The 22,226-nt window shown below is 44.5% G+C and overlaps 1 protein-coding gene across 15 annotated transcripts in view; it reads right to left on the bottom strand.

Annotated features, from left to right (window-relative positions):
• Positions 1-21,860, bottom strand: part of LOC147248034 (neurexin-1a-like) — a 286,884-nt gene extending 265,024 nt beyond the window's left edge. For 5 of the 15 annotated variants that reach the window (XM_086179708.1, XM_086179715.1, XM_086179701.1 and 2 more), the window contains exons 1-5: positions 21,590-21,857; positions 19,386-20,596; positions 3,157-3,174; positions 1,788-1,817; positions 673-720 (exon numbers count right to left, since the gene is read on the bottom strand). In XM_086179708.1, the coding sequence (XP_086035834.1) occupies positions 673-720; positions 1,788-1,817; positions 3,157-3,174; positions 19,386-20,253 (964 nt within the window). In that variant the 5' untranslated portion in view covers positions 20,254-20,596; positions 21,590-21,857. Of the gene's footprint in view, positions 1-672; positions 721-1,787; positions 1,818-3,156; positions 3,175-19,385; positions 20,597-20,688; positions 21,112-21,274; positions 21,429-21,589 lie in introns of those variants that run through there. The other 10 variants (XR_015109327.1, XM_086179713.1, XM_086179714.1 and 7 more) reach the window with 7 other exon arrangements.
• Positions 21,861-22,226: the final 366 nt, after the last annotated feature.

Here is a 22,226-nt window from a genome sequence, read left to right as displayed (position 1 = left end):
CTTAAAATGAATTAATCCGGTCACCTAAAACAATTAATCCAAGATTCTCGGCCATCATTATTCGCAAGTCAACAACAGGTCGCGTCTTTGTCCAGCCTCATCTGAGCAGCCCATCAGCACCAACAGCTCCCGTCTGCCACAGACGAATATCAGCTGATGTGGTCAGGACCAGCAGCATGCAGACATTTGAACCACACTTACCTTACAACATGGGAAGCAACCACTTCCACACATGCACAGTAATGGGAGGGGATTTCATTTGTTGTGTGTTTGTGTGTGTAAGAAACATTGCAGTCAGAGTTTAGTAGCGTCATCACACAGGCAACAGCAGGGCCTCATGAGCTGCTCCACCTCACACGTTCTCCTCAGCCGACACTTACCTGCTCACAGGCTGTTTCTCAAGATGGCAGCTTGCATTTCAATCACACTGTCATTTGTATGTGGTGTTCATAGATAGAGACGCTCCAACATGATGCATTCACATTCATAAAAGTATGATAACTAAAAACAACAAGCAAAACTAACATTTTTGAGCATGCAAATGAGGACTTGAACATCAGAGTCTTACAAACTTGTTCATCTCCAGTTAGCAGACACTGGCATCCAAGTACGCTCATGATGGCTCACTTTGCTTTACATGGTTTGACCAACTTGAAGGAATCAAAGTTTTACCTTGAATGCTCAGCAGGGACCTGAGAAGCCAAGATTCCTCTTTCTGCCCTGGGGAGGAGAGTCAAATGGCAAAGATCAGACGTCCACTTACCCCACAGGGAGAAGATCACAACCAGGATGGGAGGCCCACGACACCATGATCAAACCTCACCTGTGACCCCAAACCCATTATTGGAACAAAAAAGGGGAGTTGCCCCTGGATGTTGGTGGTGGCGGTGCACTGGAACTAGCTCAGCAGCTCTGTTCATACGCCTGTGTTGTTCCTAATGCCATGCATCAGGCCGAACAGAACCGGTGCACAGCCATAACGTGGCGGTGAAGCGAAAGCAGCACCTACCTTTAAATGTTTTGAGATAGCAATTTAGAAGCTGCCAGTGGCTTTATATACTTCATTCACTGTGAGTATACAATGCCACAAACACTGCTGTCACATGTAATGAATTCAGAAATCGGAAGAGGGAGTACCTTTACTTTTACCTATGACATTTGATGAGATGTCCCATAAAGAAAGCAGGTTCCAGACAAAAAGGGAGAACAAAGGGAGAGGAGACCCGGATAAGTGTCTCGGCCAGGTTGGACACAGAACAGGAGAGGTTGGCTTGATGGCTACATGTATGAGCACCTTTAGGAGAGGAAGTGCAAGACCCTAATGGAACGAGCAATGCAAGAGGAGATAGTCGTCTCTGCATCGCCGCGTGCATGAGAGCAACATGCCACAGACATGAAAAGATGAACAAACAGCATGCATGAGTTGGATGAGCTTTGAAAGTAAGCAAGCTATTTTCCCTCATCATGCATTAAACCCTTTACGAGGAAATAACTGCATGTACGCTGTCCGAGTACAATGTGAACAATCAAAAGAAAGAAATGGACGGGAACGACTCAACTAGCCAGCAGAGTGAGGGGTCCAGAGCCAACTGAGCCTGGAAAAGGGGTCAAGTGCAAAAAATAAATAAAATCGCCTGGAGAAAATCAACTAGGTCATTGAGAATGAGTGGAATGACAGTCCATATTTGAAGCTTCAAGCCTGAACGTGTGACATGACTTATCTAAGAGCACAATGGGAGCAGGAGGGACAATGGAGGCACAGCAGGAGAAAGGAACAGTGGTCATACCTTGGTCGCCCATCATCAGGTGTGCCAGACCTTAAAGGAAAACGAGAGCACAGTCAGCAGAGAACAAGGGATCATGGGAAGCTGTGTGACACGGACACACAGGCATCTCTGTCAGAGAGGATGTCTGTGTTACTGGAGGGAGGCTGGGACAGGGAAGAGTGGACGGAGAGGAAGAGGAGGGTGCACAGACAGGGTCAGCATGATGAGCATTCAGTCAACCAAGGCTAGTTGCAATGCATCATCAGTCACTTACTGGAGTCATTCAGAAATCTAAACGCAGGTTGGATCTTACTGAAAGGTGCACAGAATAACACCTCCAGGTAAATACAGCTGAAGAAATTTCACCTTGGAACATTTCCACTCAACATTGGAGTCGCACATGAAAAGGAAGATGAATGGAAAGACAGACTGAGTTCAAGACTGAAAACTGCTGTAATTAATGTCTTATTGTATTTCATTCATTTGATCCAATAAAAATGCTGAATCAAGCTCCTCTAATTAATAAATAGTCAACGTTTCAACGTGACTTCATTTTTGTCAGAGACCGTTTACAGAAGACAGTCTCAATTAATGAGAGAAGGTGCTAGCTAGCTATTAGCTGACGAGCTGCTTTAGCCAGGTTACTAGTTGTTATTACAGGAATGTCAAAGGCTTTACTGGCAATACGGGCTAATTTCATGACATATTCACTTTCTCCTAAAGGTTCTTTGTTTCTTACATCAGGCACAGCACAGCAATGATTTGTTTTGCCCTTTGAGAAGTTGAGGGTTCCACGTCAACTCTTCCTGTCAGGGAGTCAGCATCAAATATGCAAAACCTGCCCCGCTCTCGTTCCACACCAAATGTCAGTGATGAAAATCACTGGCAACCTGATCCTTCCAGAGTATCTGACTGATGGACAGATCAGTCTTCACTTTGTTGCACAGCGCCCACTACACTGGATTAGCAGGCACAGTCGTGGATAATGTACGACTAACGATCATCACCGAGGGCTCTGACGGTAGAGCGAACCTAGACTGGTCACCGGTGACTGCAGATTGCAGTCAGGAAGCAAATCTGCTGCAACACCAAAAAGAATCTTTGATTTGAATATAGTGGCCATGTCATCGCTGTCCGGAACCAACAAAAAAACAAGAATATCAAATTAATAACCCATTCTACATCCTCCTGAACCTTCACACGAGTTCCCTTTTTTGGCCATGACAGTTAGCACTCAACATTCATGACTAACTTGAACATCAATACTTGACCAGACTTACCACGTCAATACTAGCATTTCCCAGCATGGCAGCATGTGCTGACATTCAGCCATGACAATAAGCAGGTTCACAGAATTAAGCACAGAATTGCGGGCAGTGCTGATACCCACCTTCGGCTTGGTTGTCATCTGGAAGCACGGACAAGCAAAGAGAAAGAGAGGAAGACATTCATTAAGCAGCATGCAGACTTGTACTGGCCGTTGCATGTTGACACCATGCAAGGCATTAAACATCACATGCAGGTGACCCACGTTAGCCTGCAGAGGCTCTGCCTGTTTGTAGGCTTGTGCTGACCAGGAACACAGGAGAGCGTTGATCCTGAGTTCATCTGAATACTGAGTACTTTGTGTAAACTTAAAGAATTCAGTTATATCCATTTTATTTGCTGGCAACTGATGAAATACATGACCTCCCACTCAAATGATGCATGGGATCACATTACACTCGTTCATTTTTTCATTGAAGCACAAAGGACTTTTGGTATCAACAACAATTTAATTTCTGTTTTCTTAAATCAAAGCTGCTTGGCACCACATGTGATGAAGTAGGCCTCAAGAGAAAATCAGCTCCATACGTCGACTGGGCTGTGCTGAAGCAATGCAATGCTTCAAAAGGGCAGTGGGGTCGAGAGTTACTGGAAATCGATTTGATTTGGTCACAGCCTTGAAACCAAGGACCAGTGGTGATACAGAAGGAGATTGCCTTCCAAATGGAACGGCCCTGGCTCTCATTCAGGCCATCCAAGTGAGTTGAGAAACCTGCCATGGGAAATGTGTCAGTGTAATAATGTTGGTAGAATAGCATACAGGTGTGCTAAACATCATGCTAGCCTGGGAAAAAAATCGGTTTGACATGGTGATGTGACTGGAACATGCAGAAGGGTTAAATGGGTTTTGGGTCCTCAGCTGCCGGTAGAAAGAGCAAAGACAGTCCGTCAGCCTTCGGATCTCCCTGAAGGTTCAAGAGTGGAATTTACTGCATCATATTGTTTTTATGATAACGGGACATTGCTTTGCTAACAATATTAACTGAAATCTTGAAGGCTCTGGCATGCAAAAATCATCTATTCAAAAGAAATAAAGAAATCCAGTTGTTATCATGCGGCCAGAAAAACATCCAACCCTAACCACCCTACAGGACACATTCCTACCTCTTTAAACTGGTTTCTTTCCCCGATTCAAGCGACTATTTGACCAAAAACTTACCATCGTCTCTGGCTCCTCGGACACCATGCACACAACAAATCCAATAAACACTTTGTGAACAAACTACAACTCAGGACATGTTCGAATTTAGGTAAATTTAGTGTGATATCATTGTTGTATTGATTTGGCACATGCATTTGTTTTTGATCACATGTTATCTGTAGCAGTGTCGTCTCATTTATCTCTGCCCACAGGAGTGGGCAATATTGGGGAAGGAGTGTACATGTTTGAAATTAAACCCCCAACAAACATGAAATTTGCATCAATGTATCTCAAGTAAACTGCATTTTGTGGTCCCAAAGGGCATCGAGATGAACGAGACTCATAGAAATGCACTTTGTTCACAAAAAGTCGGCTTGAGGATGAGAAGCAGGTTGCTGGAAAAGTTTTCAGATCAAGCAAAGCATGACGTTGGTATTTGCACCCACAGAGAGAAAAATAAAATCTCACAAAGACTGATATTAACTTCACGATCTCAGTTGTAGTCTTCGTTGCACTGCAGTTCAAAAGGACGGACATGCTTGCGATGAGAAGATGAGGTGAGCGCAATGCCAGCACTGTACTGCAGTGATGGCCTTCCTCCAATGGAGCTTATCACACCCATGACTCTGACTTTCAGGGAACCATCTAATGTAAGTGCAGCTGGAGAGTCTGACCTGAGCAAATCATGCTAACACTGACAGACCCAAACAGCACAGACAACATTGTCTAATTCCGTAGTAGAGAAAGAGAGAAACTCCTCTCCAGGTTGGTGTCGTGTTGTTCAATGAATCTTGTGCAATCTTGAGAAGCTCAGCTGAGATTTCAGAAGAAAAGAGGCTTTCTCACCTGACAGGGACCATTAAAACAGGGCCCTCCAGGCCCCCACGCACACCTCCTCCTGAAATGTGCCCGGCTGGTTACATCCTAATCCACAGACATAAATCCACTTAATCCCTTGACAAAGTGATCCCACTGCTATTGTTGCTGTCACACGACACCCACATGCACTCAGCTGTCTATCACGTGATCTGCATCTCACGCTGTTGATCATTTGAACTCAATGGTGGAAGACAATGACATTAAAACTGATGCCTTCCTGAATCCCACATCTGGTGCCAACGACAGAAAGACAAATCAAGGAAGTTTAATATATCTGTGTCCCACCTGTTTACCCCTCGACACTCCCATCTCCTTCCACCAGCAGCTAAAACTGTCATTCTCGCCCGAGTGGCTCAGACAAAGCTAACTTGCCGTCGGTAGCCTCAGTTACACACGAGCTGCTGCTCCGCTGGCCAGCTTAACAAAATGCCTGGAATGAGCCAAGCGTTGGAAGCTTCCACAAAGAAGTCACACTGACTGTGACCATCCCGGAGGCTCCTGGTCCACTCCACAGGAACATCAACACCTCCTTGTCCTTGGGTTTTCTTACCCGAAGACAATGTGCGATCATGGCCACCTTCCAATCACTGAGTATCCCAATATTTCAGCACCCTGAGAGTCAGCACATTGGCCCCCCTCTGTCCAGCAGACCTCTTAAAACTGAACACCATCATCTGACTCCAACCTAAAGCGGCACTCCACTGCACATCTGTGACAGGCCTTCTCATGCTGGACTCTTTCTCCATTTCTTTTTTAAAATGCTGTATTTTCAGGCCAGTGAAGATGAGAGCATATCACCGGGCCTGGAACCTAAGATGCATTATGGTTGTAATTAAATGACAAGATTTGATATTTTAATTAATGTTCAATATTATTCATTTTTAAGCAAACTGACAGTTGCAAATGAAAGCGGTTGAGTTCCATTTTTAAATAGCCTCTAACTGAAGCAGTTAATCACACCGCCATCACTTTGAAAATGTAGGTCAGCTACAACGAAGGTTCATTGTGGAGGAGAAGAGACTCTCATTGCTTAAAATTCCACGTGAATATTTGGAGGAACCTTTCAGGAGGACGAAGCAGCAGGCAGGGAGGACTGTGACCGGCCATTTGAGTCCCTTTTCTTCAGCCCTTCACTCTCTTCTCCAACCAAAGAAAAACAAGATGTATTTCAGACCAGCAGGGACCTTCAGGTGAGTGAGCAGCAGAGCAAGCATGTGACTCACAAACAACTGAGTCCCCGTGCTTGTTTTTACATCCATCCATCCATCCATCATCCATCCATCATCCATCCATCCATTCATCATCCATCCATCTATCCATTCATTCATCATCCATCCATCTATCCATCCATCATCCATCCATCAATCATCCATCCATCCATCATCCATCCATCTATCCATCATTCATCTATCCATCATCCATCAATCATCCATCTATCCATCATCCATCCATCTATCCATCATCCATCCAACATTCATCCATCATCCATCCATCATTCATCCATCATCCATCCATCAATCATCCATCCATCATCCATCCATTATCCATCCAACATCCATCTATCCAACATCCATCCATCCATCATCCATCAACCATCTATCCATCATCCATCCAACATCCATCCATCATCCAACATTCATCCATCCATCCATACATCCAACATCCATCAACCATCTATCCATCATCCGTCCAACATCCATCCATCATCCATCAACCATCTATCCATCATCCATCCATCATCCAACATTAATCCGTCATCCATACATCAACATCCATCCATCATCCATCCACCCACCCATCCATCCATCATCCATCCACCCATCCATCCATCATCCATCCATCCATCCACCCATCCATCCATCATCCATCCATCCATCCACCCATCCATCCATCATCCATCCATCCATCCACCCATCCATCCATCCACCCATCCATGCAGTCAAACTGCTGCGTCTTGGTTCTGTAACTGAATTATCAAAGCATTATTTCTTCTCAACAAGAATCCAGGTTTAATTTGATCAAATCTGGGCTTTGCGATACACTGGGGCATAATGGACCAGTTACTGGAGCAGCCCTCAGGCCCAGCAAGGTGTGGCCTATCGCTATAGAGACTGAGAAGTGTGATCTCCAACAGGCTGCAATGTGGGTGTACATCCTGTTCTGATCCATCTGAGCACATCATGACCCGGCGGTTCCCTTCTGATCTCACTTCGAAGATCTTCCTGTCTTGGCAGAAGGAACCAATTCAGATGAGTGAGAACCGACATTTTCACAGCTAAACCAAATCTGAAGGTCCCATCACTGCCCCCCCACAGGAAAAGCCCCTCTTGGTGTGGCCCCAGAGTACACGAAAGACCTCTTAACCCGCTGCAGCCCAGCCTGACACTTAAGGTCTGCTGATCAGAACCCTTTAGTTATTTCTGCGTTAATTTTAGAGTTCATTTAATTTTTTCGTAATAATTTAAGGTTCTCTCCAGACTTGCTCCAAGTTATATTTCGGACCTCCTAAAACCATATGCTCCAACCTAGGGTCCTCAGCCAGGCTCTGCTCACCCTCCCAGGGTCCAGCCAGAGGACCTGGGGCCCCCTCTCTCCGGATCAGCCTCCCTGAGGCGATCAGACCGGCAAGCTCCATATCTGTCTTCAAATGTCGGTGGAAAACCCACTTTAATGATCCTTGTTTTACTTGATGTAAGTTCTGAATCTTCAACTGCATGGAAATTTCGTCTGGTTCACTTTATCTGTATTTTTTTAAATTTTTCTATTGAAACCTTCTCTAGCCTGTTTTTATGTTTATTTATCTCGTTGTTTTTACAATCTTGTAAAGTGGTTTGTAACATTATTTTGACGATGCTTTTCAAATGAAGTTATTATTCTTATAATTATTATCGTAGACTTATTCAAGGAACAATACATATATATCTACATATCTATATAAATATATCTATATATCTATATAAATATATATAGATATATATATATATAGAGAGAGAGAGAGAGAGAGAGAGAGAGAGAGATTGTCAAAACCAGTAGTACAGTGACACACTCCAAAGACATATAATAAAGAATCAAAAATATCATCTAACTGTTCATGATTTAAAGGAGATTATTCGCAGCCCCTCCAGTGCCATGGTGATGGACAGCAGTTCTGTCCTGACAGTTGCACCCAGGAGGTTCCAGAGAGCAGATGTGCGGGGAAGGACTCGGTCATTCTTTCACATCTTGAGGGTTGGAATGATCCAAAGGATAATCGCAGGAGCTTATACACTAGTTCTAATAACCTTAATCCCAGGATTGACAATATCTAGGATAGTATTACAGATGTGGAATAAATCTTTTATCCAATGCAATAGCTGTCAAACACTTCAGGACTGAGTCTGATGGAGCCTGAATGAAGAAATCAGTGTAAAAACGTTCGGAAGTACAGACTTTACTTATTGTAAAATAATAGATCCCCCAACTGTGCAGCAATTATGCACCAATGATCACTGCAATAAGACAAGCCTTTATTTGTCCCACTTTGGGGTTACTGTCCCTGTTAGAAACTACAATGAACGACAGTCAGCAACCATAATACACTGTGATACGCAATCACGACTACAAACAACTACAATAAACAGGAGCAGCGTCAGTGTTGGCTATTGCACTGCACAGTGTTGCACAGCAAAGTGTTAAATATTGCACACAATTTGACACCATGCAGACATCTTGAGGACCCTGTTGGACTTTAGCAGTTCTTCTACTGCTATAAATACCATTTTTAACGCAGAAAATACAGTTTTGCTCGAAGTAGTTTTAATATGAAGCTTGTGATTTCCATGACGACAGAAAAAGGTGTATATGTCTGTGCAGAAACCAATTATTTATGCCAAATGAATGCACTTTAACTGTTTTAATCAGCATATGACTAATTTATGAAATTAAAGTCTTCAAGATTTCAAGAGGCTTCTATGAGCAGCAGGTAGAGAATTCCTCTGAATGTGACCGATGCTGGAACCAGACCACATTCCAGTGACTCCCGACTCACTGTGGCAGTCACAAAGGGCTTCCGAGTCATGAAAACGGTCCATAAAACCCTAAATATGACCGTACACACTGGACTTGTTTCATTATATCAGACCACTGCTCCTGATGAAGAGACACAGCAGCAGCAGCAGCGCCAACTACTGGTCAAAGGGTACCAAGAAACACCTTCATTTAACGGTTCTACTCTGTTTCCAACTGTTCAGATTGAACTTAGAAAACTAACAATATATAAGTGAGATATTCTGACACTCACACTCACACGCATATGTAGTGTGTGTGTGTATATATGTATGTGTATATATATATATCTATGTATATATATACACACTCACACGTATATGCATATGTAGTGTGTGTGTGTATATATGTATGTGTGTATATATATATCTATGTATATACATACACACTCACACGTATATGCATATGTAGTGTGTGTGTATATATGTATGTGTATATATATATATCTATGTATATATATATATATATATATATACACACACACATATATATACACACACTACATATGCTATGTATATATATACATATATGTATATATACATAGCATATGTAGTGTATGTGTATATATATACATAGATATAGATATAGATATACACACATACATATATATACACACACTACATATGCATATACGTGTGAGTGTGTATATATATATACATAGATATATATATATATACACATACATATATATACACACACACTACATATGCATATACGTGTGAGTGTGTATGTATATATACACATACATATATGTGTATATATACATAGCATATGTAGTGTATGTGTAAATATACATAGATATATATATACATACATATATACACACACACTACATATGCATATACGTGTGAGTGTGTATGTATGTATACACATACATATATGTGTATATATACATAGCATATGTAGTGTATGTGTAAATATACATAGATATATATATATACATACATACATATATATACACATACACACACTACATATGCATATACGTGTGAGTGTGTATATATATATGCTATGTACATATACATATATACACATACATACACATAGCATATATATATACACATATATACACACACACACTCTACATATGCATATACATGTGTGTGTGTGTATATATATACACATATATATATATATATATATATATATATATATACACACACACTCTACATATGCGTGTGTGTGTGTGTGTGTGTGTGTGTGTGTGTGTGTGTGTGTGTGTGTGTGGTAAGATTCCCACTGAAGGAGGAGTCTGGTGTCACAACACCCTTTGACAGTCAGGAGCAGTTGGATTTAAACAAGACACAGAAACCCTGCGGGAGAACCCCTCTCATCTCCTGATCCTGATCTCTGTCTTTGGACTGGGAGACAGCAGCACAATATTAATCTGCTTTTGTCTGAGTGAAGCTGCAGGAGGCTTCAAGACACTTCCACAGATATGGATTGTGCTCATGCTGTGATAGACGTGTCTGACAGGGAGCACTCATTCAACGAAGAACTCAACTACTTAGAACGGTCGTTTAAATCACAAGAACCGCAGTGCTGGAAACCATGTATGACATGGAGCTAACCCAAGAAATTAGCTCCTCTGCATCGCATTGCCTTTGAGATGTCCAACCCAATCCACTTTTGAACTAGAAATGTCATCCATGTGAACTGATACCAACAGGAAATGTTCAACCAATACAAACCCTCACCTTCAAGATCTTTGGAGGAAACGGATTTAGCTTGCGACTTTTGAAGGACAGTTTTATCTTTGAATGGGATTTCCTCACATCTCATCTAACACGACCTACAGCTTCTCTCTACTCTTGGCTTTAGCGTCTTGAAAGTTTAATGTTCTAGCTGATCAAATTTGGCCCAAAATGTGCCGCACTGTCATGAGGCATAGAGCCAGAAACTCGCCACAAAGTTCTCTTGGACTTGTTCTACTTCTTTGTACAGAAATAGCTGCACATTGCTCAAACAATGTTGTCTTTCCGTGTCACTGAATTGGCTGCATAGCCTCAGCAACTGGATACTTGATGCTGCTGCCCATCTGCAATATTCAGGCCAGAAAAATGTAAAGCTGCACCACAGGCCTTCAATAATTCAATGATTTAACATAACGCATTGAGGGGCTGTATTTTCAACATGTTCTTTGAACTTGCTGCCCCATTGATCCCATAGTTACATGCATTTCTCTTGGAAGCCACCAGGTTTGCCGTTTTAGTTGAGACTCATCGCTCTTATCAGTAACGGCCGATATGATAGCTGCCAGTCATCAAACGCGAGCTAGATTATGTTAGCAATTAGCGATTAACATAGAAGAGCACTGACATGCTGGAGAGCTCGTTACGTCCTGCAGCCGTTTGTGGAGATGAAACAGATTCAGCGTTGAAGGAAATGTGAAGAAGAATATTAATGTTGCACCACATTTGCTGATGTTTGAACTTCAACATTTACCTGTGACGTTTCAGCCTGCACCCATAAAACAGCTTCATCAAAACAATCACACTCAGCAAGGTCGCAGGAACAACTACTTGTACTACTACTACTACTACTAACACTACAACCACTGTCGCTGAGGGGAGTTTCAGCTCAACGGACCAGAACTGCTGATTGCCTCAACTTCTCACTCATCCAGTGGCCTTGCACCCGATGAATGTGAGGCTCTCAGCTCTACGAGTGCAGCATGTTGCGATGATGCTCATCATCATACCTGCACAAGTGTTCAGTCGAGCATCCGTCACCGTTTCAAATGTTTGAAATGAAATTTGATTCGTTATTCACACCAGTCGTGTTTGAGTAGAACCAACACAGTTTTCTTTGATAGAAGTAAAACTGATAGATACTGAACATCATTGATGCCTGTCAGTGTCAAGAGATGATGATCAGGTTAGACAACAGTCACATGAACTTCTACTACTACTACTTCTACTACAACTACTAATAATAATAATAACAATAATCCTAACAATAATGATGATGATGATGATTTTAACAAAAACAACAACAACAACAATCAGGTTGAGTTTACTTAATGACAGATGCCAACACACATTGCACTTGTTGGGGCACTGAAGAACTTGAGATACAGCCCAAAGTTCCCTTAGATTAAGTTTAAGGGAGTCTAGTGTGGACGCCGCGTGTCTGTGTGCGCAGGCCTGACAGTGCACAAACGCATCACAGGCAGACAGAAAGCAGATCAACAGGGTTGAGTTGTGAGGTGATGCTTGCCACCAAATCAAAGTCAAATATGACTAAAAACAGCTGATCCCAGGTTCATATCTATCAATAAAGTAAATACAGCAGCAGAAGAACTGAACCACACAATGAGGAACTCCTGTGGATTGTATCACATGTTGTTTATTCTTCAGTTACTGCTAACGCAACTTCTGGTTAGACGCAATCTGCATTTCATCGCCTCGTACCTGTGACATGTGACATGACAACTAAGTTGAATCTAATCTGATCTCATCTAATCATAGAAGCCGATGAGGAGGGCTTGTACACTGAGGTGTCTTTTATGGAGTTAAAAGTTGTGGTGGTCGTGGTAGTAATAGAGGTAGTGTTAGTTGTGGTAGTAGTAGTAGTAGTCGTAGTGATAGGAAGAGGAAGATGTGGTCAAACAGGGCTGAATATTCCAGACTCTGTTTCATGTGAGTTGTAGTGAAGCGAGGGACAGTCAGGAGACTCTCGCCAAATCACCCGAAGAACTCTGAGGTGGTGGGTATCACTTTAGATGTCTGAGGTACAAGAGGGACCCACTGAACCACAGAGCCCCCAAATGGGAGCCGAGAGGAAAGCAGTAGAAGAATGAGCTCAGAGAAGCCATCTCTATACACACCAAACACAGACCCACCACCAAGCTAATGAACACTCTCATCAGAAGCTGTACAGCGCCACCTAGCCATGTTTTCAGAGCTACCAGTCTGCTACTGCGTTACACACAGAAGGACTCCGTTGATTCCACTGATGCAAAAAGTCACCGAACAATTCTACAATTTCATTTAGCAGACGTACAACACAAGCAAGAATTTAGACTTAATTAAGGAGAAGTCCATAGGAAGCGCAAAAGTGCTTCAGAACAAGCAGCTGATCCAACAAAATAATAAGAACCAGGTTTGACTCATCGTTTCCTGAGAAAACACCCAGTGAAATGTCCATCCATCCATCCATCCATCATCATCCATCCATCCATCATCCATCATCATCCATCCATCCATCATCCATCCATCCATCCATCCATCATCATCCATCCATCAATCATCCATCCATCAATCATCCATCCATCATCATCCATCCATCATCCATCCATCCATCCATCATCATCCATCCATCCATCAATCATCCATCCATCCATCCATCCATCATCATCCATCATCATCCATCCATCAATCATCCATCCATCCATCAATCATCCATCCATCCATCCATCTATCCATCATCATCCATCCATCCATCCATCCATCATCATCCATCCATCAATCATCCATCCATCCATCCATCAATCATCCATCCATCCATCATCATCCATCCATCAATCATCCATCTATCCATCATCCATCAATCATCCATCTATCCATCATCCATCCATCAATCATCCATCCATCAATCATCCATCAGCAATCCATCCATCAATCATCCATCTATCCATCATCCATCCATCATCATCCATCCATCATCATCCATCCATCCATCAATCATCCATCCATCAATCATCCATCCATCCATCAATCATCCATCAATCATCCATCCATCCATCCATCAATCATCCATCCATCCATCATCATCCATCCATCAATCATCCATCTATCCATCATCCATCCATCAATCATCCATCCATCAATCATCCATCCATCATCCATCCATCAATCATCCATCCATCCATCAATCAGCAATCCATCCATCAATCATCCATCTATCCATCATCCATCCATCATCATCCATCCATCATCATCCATCCATCCATCATCCATCCATCCATCAATCATCCATCTATCCATCCATCCATCCATCCATCATCCATCCATCAATCATCCATCCATCCATCAATCATCCATCCATCCATCATCATCCATCCATCAATCATCCATCCATCCATCAATCATCCATCTATCCATCATCCATCCATCCATCATCCATCTATCATCATCATCCATCCATCAATCATCATCCATCCATCAATCTATCCATCCATCCATCATCCATCCATCCATCCATCCATCCATCATCATCCATCCATCCATCAATCATCCATCGTCCAGCCATCATCATCCCTCCATCCATCCCTTATCCCTCCATCCATCCATCATCCCTCCATCCACCATCCCTCCATCTTCTCCCTCTCCTCCTGTTGAGGGTGGTGGGGGTGGAGCCTATCCCAGCAGCCTTCCCCCTGGACAGGTCACCAGTCCATGGCAGGGCCAACACATAGAGACAGACAACCATTGGCTCTCCCAGCCACGCCTACGGTCAATTTAGAGTCTGGATTAACCTGGTCCCTCTTGATGTCTTTGGACTGTGGAGGAAGCTGGAGTACCAGAGAGAACCCAGCAGGAACAGGGAGAACATGGAGACTCACACAGAAAGACCCCGTGCTGCAGCCGGGGCTCCACCCACAACCTTCTTGATGGGGGCCACAGGGAGGACCACTGCACCACTGGGCCGCCTCCCAGTGAAATATTCTCAGTCATAGTTCTACAGCAAATGTCTTCATATAATACCGATAGAAATAAGGAGAATAAGAAAAACAGATTTCAAATCATGTTAAAACTTCTTTGGAGGGTAAACAGCCATGGGCTTGTGGAATAAACTTTGTTTTGCAGTTTTACTGACAAACTGTAATAAAACCAGCCTGAAACAGCTCTGGTTTACCTGATTATCACCTAATTTGGCACAGAGTCATCAAATGGTAGTTTACTGCTCTATAGATGAATTCAGCTCCTAGCAAACCATTTAGCTGGTTTTCACTACAGTGAACTTTTGTTAATTCATTTTATTGTTTTAATTTGAATCACTAACATCTTTATTAACTCCGACACTTCTGCTGTGGGGCCCAAAGTTCGGTGGACATTTTACTATTGCATGATTCAAGTGAGGTGACATCACAAGTGAGGAAGGGGCCAGGCAGCTGTGTCACAGCGTGTGTGGGGTCTGGCCGGTAGGACGAGGTTGGCAGTTTGATGGGCCACACCGAAGGAAGACACGTGATGGATACACTCAGGTTTTCCTGGGGGCCAAAAATACCAATGCAATACAGGACTGAGGTGCATGGCAGCATGCGACAGCGGAGCTGCCAGGCGGGTGCAGACGCCTGCTGCCTTACACAAATGTGATGTCAAGGAACCCTTCAGCAGCATGCATTTATATAGTGCTAAGGAGGAGGAGAACGCACCACCGCAGAACTCCAGACTATCACAGACAAAGACTCCAGATGTCCCACAATGAAGTCCAACAGTCTCACAGCGGGAAGGCAAGACAACCAGGAAGAGGTGACGATATGGAGGGGTTTGTGCAAACAGATCAGTCCACCATGAGTGTGAACCCCCACCCAGTACACAGGGAGGAGAAGGATTAGACTTTTTCCTTTGAGGGGAGTCAAGAATGGAAGAGAAGGTGGTACCGAACTAGAAAATATGTTCCAATGGTGTGAGTTGGGAGGACCAGCACTTCCAGCACCAAGAACGCAGCCATAAAGATGCTGGCAATGTAAGACATTTCAATTCCTGTCCTCTGATCAGGGCCCCTGACCACCAAAGTCATTCTTGTCTCTTTCAGCAGCAGCAGCCTGACCCGGTACTGGGCATTTTCTCTGTATCAAGCACTGAGCTCTCTTATTTTGAAGTACCCAACAGTTAAAAATGTTCAGTTTGGGGTCAAACATCAATGTGACTTTCCACTCAATGGCACACATAGTTGAGGAGGGGCAGGTCAAAGACCACCATGTTTGACCGTACTGAACTACCACAGAGGACCTCTGAACCACACTTTTGGACCCATCGAGATCTGCGGGCCCTTACATTCTTCTCCTGGGGTTCTGTCTTAATTTAATACAGAACAGGGACAGGAGGAATTGTTCTACCTTGTCCTGAAGACCCCTGAACCCAACATTTTTTCGTACGCAGACATTCCCTTCTGCAGCAACGAAGATCCCAGCTGGCGAATTCACAGGAGCACCTGGTGTTTTGGCTGGAAAACACTGATGTGGTGGACTTTGTTTTTCCTTCATGAAAAAGGTCATTTCGGTTGTGGCTGGCACAGCCGGCACCTTTGGAGCTGCAGGTAACAAAAAACTAAAGTTCCACGACAAATGAGCAAAACTATTATCCTGTTACTTTCAGAGACTGAGACATGAAGGAGCTACGGGCGTGTTGTGACCTGTACACTATATCGGATTGATGCTGTTGTGTTTCAGTAAAACTTATTAAAAAGCGTCACTGAGACGTCACTGCTCCTACAGTCTCACCCACAGAAAGATGTCCACTCTTTACAACTCCGCTTTCTACAGTGCGCTTCGTACTGTTAGCAGTCAAACACGTGACAGTCCTGGAGGCAGCCGTCAGGGTGATGGTATCCCGTCAACATAGATAATCCTCATCACACTCAGACACGAACCACTGGTCATTAAAATAATGGCTGTTGTTGATGTATCAGTGACCCCCGCTGATTTATGGGAGATAACTGAGCCATCATTCTCACAGAATGACAAATATAAGGCTGTATCGTCTTAGTTGAGGTCTGCCCCAGTTCAATTTTGTTTTTAGTTTTTTTACTTGGACTGATTTATGTTTAGCTAATGCGCAATGAAATAAACAACATCATTCCATTTGATCAGGATCTGCAGGCCGAGCATGTATGTTATTTCTCTAATGAGAAACAACGGAGCAGATTCTGGGAACTCACCAGCCGTACAACCATGCATTTAAATAATTGTTCCAACCCACCGAGGGGATTTGTGTGAGTGTGTGTGTGTGTGTGTGTGTGTGTGTGTGTGTGTGTGTGTGTGTGTGTGTGTGGAGTTGACAGGTCTGGTGGCAAAGCCTGTAATCCTTTCATCTGATCAATGTAATACAGCAGCTTTTAAATGATTTAATAGGAAGGTCAGGCTTCACCTGCAGCCCTCTCCACTGTGGCCATCAGCAAACTCACAGACAGCTAGAGGACAAAGTTGGTCTCAACATTTTCATGATCTGCTGTTGCAAAAATACTCGTTTTCATCGTTGGATTTGATATAAACTGGGATACAGTTTATAGCTGAGACAGAAGGAGGCAAAAAAAAAAAATCAAGCTACTGAAGCTTTGTGCTTTGTTTTTAAATACTGGTGGTGACTGGATTTCTTATTCCTCAATCAATACATCAGTACTAAAAGGCACATTTATGGAGTTGCTCCTACACAGTCTGCTTGTTATAAGGGGTCTTCTTTTGCACCGTCAACAGCAGCACAAACAGCAAAGTTGCAGCTCCTGGTTTAGTTTAGCAGGTGCATTCTTCATCTTGGCCAAAAGTTTAACAGTCCTCTAGAATGAGTCAGTTTATGCTTTAACTTGAATGAATGTCAAAAAAGCCAAGAACTGCATTGCGTTGTAATAATAATTCCTAAATCTTGAACTGCTAAATCAATCAAATCACCACGGGACACTTGTGTGCCAAGCGTATACCTATTATTCCTTTACAGCCATAAATGATGACTGTTCCTGTAGAGGCCCTGGTTTGAGACACGGGGGCGAGTATCGGAACTGAACCAATGTTGCTGCATCAGGACAAACAAGTGTTTCTGATCTTATTGTATCCTTTTGCATCAGCAGCAGCAAATAGTTGGTTGTATTGTTTCTGAGCTTGTTGAGACTGAGCTTGGACCAGTGTGAGGTCACCTGACTCACCTGCAGGTCTCAACACATCAACGATCATCGAAGTCCAAAACACCTGCGCATCTCATGCTGAACCAAATGGCAGCACTCTGAACCTCAGTGCCAAGAAAGGTTAGTTACACTGGGTTATTATCATTATTGTTATTATCATCTAATGTAATGGAGCTGTAACACACACACACACACACACACACATTCCTACACACCAGAATGTCAGTGTTTCCTGAAACAACCAGTCGCCATTTCAATGCCACTGTTAAGTCACCTCAGCGTGGCGTGTTGCACCGGCACGGCTGAACTCTGAACTGGAGGTGATATCAGAGGAAACAGAGGCTGTACTTGCTTCACTTCAGCATATTACTGATGTGCAGTACTCTAAACAAACACATACTTAATGCAGCTGGTACTTAAAGCCTGCTAATGAACTACAGCAACAATAATTCATTGTGTCAGGACACAAATCTGTTGTATGAGCACAATGAGGAAAAACATGCACAGAGCAAGAAATAAACCTCAGCTAGATGCCATCGTAATTAGTAGAATTGCAATAGCAGGGAGGGCGTCTACGCTGCAGTGCTAAGACATCCAACACTGGCCTCATGAGCTTCTTGTTCATAGAGGAATTATGTGCTTGAATAAAAATACAAGAGATCGTGAAATGAGTTCGATACGGCTGCCATGGGCCTAAACGTTAGCTAAACTCTGAATCACCCCCAGACCACACGCGCCACATGCCACCGATACGTTATCTTGGCTCTCAAGTCTGCAGGTGCGAGATCCTGATGATGATGATGATGATGATGATGATGATGATCACGGTTTCGGTCCTTGACAGAGGGAGACTGGGTTCTGTCTGTTCGTTTTTATGCAGTAAATTTGAGTGTAAAAAAACCCTGCTAGAGCTGTAAAATCAGCACGAGTTCTTTCCCGCGTCACATCGAGGCTTTAGTGGTCCGGAATGGTTTCGTCAACTACATCACGTGACGTGATATTAAAGCACCATGATTCTGTGATGCTTCTGACTACTGCATGAACTCACTGATATCATGTTTACTTCATCTGACTTGAAGCTGATTACTGCATTTGAGGAAGCCGCCGGAGGTACTTTCACAGGTCAGCCGATCCCACCGGGCCCGTTTGAGAGGACTGGAGCACCTTCAGGGACGGAGAACACCTGCGTGTTTTCTAATGAGGCCTTGCAGGAGATTCAGCTGCTCCAAACAAGTGTGCGATCGAATCCCAGGACTAAAACACATACATGGCGTCAACTACAGCTACAGAGCGTCTTCACGCCTGGACTGACGCTGACAGTGTAACAGCAGGATTAGAACATCGACGGTGCGCTCCAGGCCTGTACACTAGGACAGAAGTCTTACCTTCACTGCAGTGCTTTCCTTGGAAGCCCGTCTGAGAGCAGTCACATGTGGGTTCATCGTTAATTAAACTGCAGACGCCTCCATTCAAGCACATGTTGGCTGCACCACACAGGTCCTTCACCACCCCATCACTGTTGATCAGGCCAGACTCTGTGTTGTTGACCTTTATGTCCGTTATCCATCCGGTGAAAGGCAGCTGATCCTTGATGGCAGCTGATGTCAGTCGTAACGCCACAGATCGTAATTCCGGCGGTATTCCACCAACAAACAAATGGCTGAAAACAGTCATATCCCGTCTTTTTGACTTCACCTCCACCCATTTGATCTCAGTGTCGACCATCAGGGTTGTGTTCTTAAAGTTTCTCCTTATTGTCACTGCGTGCCATTGGCTGTCGTTGACCGCTGTGTCTGACAGCACCGTCGCAGGCTCGGCACAGAAGATGGAGAAGCGAAGGCTGAGTTTACCGTTCAATATGAGAAGTTCTAGAAAGTCACAAAATCCCTCATCGTCAAAGTAAACAAGGAGCCCGTGAGAACTCTTGGTTTTCATGTTGAAACTCATTTCACTTTCACAACATGCGTTCCACACTGGAAATCTGGCCCACTGTCCCTGGGCCCCTGTGAACTCGAGACAAGCGCCTATTTCAACATAGCAACAGACCAGCAGCCCCACCCAAATGATATGGGCACCATGTTGCTTTTGTAACATCATGGTGCGCTGACACGCTCTGTGTGGATGCGCACTTCTAGGACTGACTAGACTTACAGGAACTTCTGCACAAGCAGGAAGGGCTGGCAGAGAGAGGGTGTGCTCAGAACTGACTGTCTCATTGTAAGACGCATAGATCAATACGATATATGTTTGCATAGAACGGACGGCGGTCAGCAGTGTTTCTGGGACACCATAACCTGGAACTGTCCGGGCCAGAGGCCAAACCTCTCACCGTGAGCACCCGAATGATTTGAGCTGCGTAGAGGTCTTCTCTGCCATGGCTGTTCAAACCTCCATTTGGCACCTTCGCTACATGTACATCATCACAAACAATCCCTGCGGATGGCGGTGAGCGTGTGGCAGCTTGGATCTTCAGGTTCACGGCAGCATCCTGAGGCGGGTCACTGGAAGCCTCACTCGCGGCTCCCCACTCTGCATCCTCCTCAACGACCCTTAAGGACCCCACGGAGACGCTGCTGGACGGGGCAGCCGGTGACTCCTGTAGGAGAAGCACATGCACACAGCATCAGCCTCCTGCCCAGAGGGCCACCTGCCTTAAACAAGCATCACCAGCTTCACTTGAACGCGCACCGCCAGGCCTGGATGGACCTAACAGCACCTGTCAGACTCCGATCCGTGCTCTCCAGGAAGCAGAAGGAACTAGATCCGCGCATTGATTCACCCCACTGGCGGAGTGCATCTCATCTGGCCTCATCCCTCCATGCAGGAATAATTCAATAAGGTGCGCTTTTACTCGACATGTGCCGCGGTCCCCTGACAGACGCGCTGGTAAACTGACGGAAGCAGCGGAAGCAGCCGAGAGCCGCGGCTCCCTTCCTCCTTCACATCCAACTTCTTCAATTTTCGCAGCGTTCTCGACTCCCGCTACAAACCTGACACCAGGCACCGAGTGCGTCATTGGACTCGCGGCGGCTGGTTTGAGAGACGAGCCTCCTCCGCTCATCACTCGCCTCACTTCCCCGCATCCATTCGTTTTATTCTCTTTAGGTGTGAAAAGACATCGTAACCCGGCATGAAATATTCCCCATTCGCCCGCCGGAGCCGCGCGCCGGCGCATGAGGACGGAGACGCGGACCAATTGTGATGAGCAGGAAGCAGCAGCGGATCCTCTCCTCCTGCTCGCCACCACGGACACAAGACGCGCTATTATACCCACCTGCGCACTTCCACGGGACCCTGGAGAGTTGCGGCAGACAAAAAAAATGCCCTTTAACGCGAAAACTCGAACTCGGCGCCTGGAAGAAGTCCACATCTGATGCGGGTCGTTAGAACGACCCGAACCTGAAACCCGTGCTGGGGAAACCAGCTTACATCAAGAGCTGCTTACAACAGAATCACATCACAGCATGGGGGGGGGGGGGGGGGGGGGCAGTGAGAGAGAGAGAGAGAGAGCGAGAGAGAGAGAGAGAGAGAAAAGGAGAGAGAGAATAGGAGCGAGAGAGAGACGAAGCCACTTTCAGGTTGAAATTACCTTCAGTATTCGTCCGCCAAGTTTGTTCCCCGTGAAACAGCAACTGCGGGAGGAATGGGAGGAGGAGGAGGGGGTGGAGGAGGAGACCATTCGGTTCTCTGTGAGGAGGAGAGAAGGTGCAGGCTGGTCTCCCTGTTGAGCTCATCCAGAGACTGTGAGGAGCCTCAGACAGCGTGTCACGTGTCTCTCCGTGATGTCTACCGGGGAGGGGCTGCTGCTGACGATGCAGTCCCCTGGACAGCGCCTCTGCCTCCATCAGCATCCAGCTGGGCAGGTCCCCACGCCGGGTCAGCTGATGGTGCTGAACACAGAGGAGGGAGGACGTTTGTGCCTTTTATTAATAACGTGAAAAGTCGCACTCTTCCCTGAATTAATGGACTGCTGGGAGCCGTTGAGCTGAACCTAAACAGGTGAAGTTGCTCTGACAGAGACCCTGAACTGGATTCTGTAGGCATAAAAGTTGAAGTAAAACACACTTAAACCAATGAAACAAATAACAAATTAACCTTTGTTATAACTTCTTAAAATCATTTATTACAAATACTGATGTTTCTTCTAAATTCATTGTAGTGTTCATGATATAAGTCTACTGTTTGTATTGAAGAAAATATTTTCAGCAGTTTATATATACATATAT

Source organism: Aulostomus chinensis, chromosome 16 (assembly GCF_037954235.1).
Source record: "Aulostomus chinensis isolate RoL2024-O1b breed Wild chromosome 16, RoL_Achi_v1.0, whole genome shotgun sequence".
Lineage (NCBI taxonomy): Eukaryota > Metazoa > Chordata > Actinopteri > Syngnathiformes > Aulostomidae > Aulostomus > Aulostomus chinensis.
Note: the sequence above shows the minus strand (reverse complement) of the source record. Positions and strands in the feature narration are given on the sequence as shown.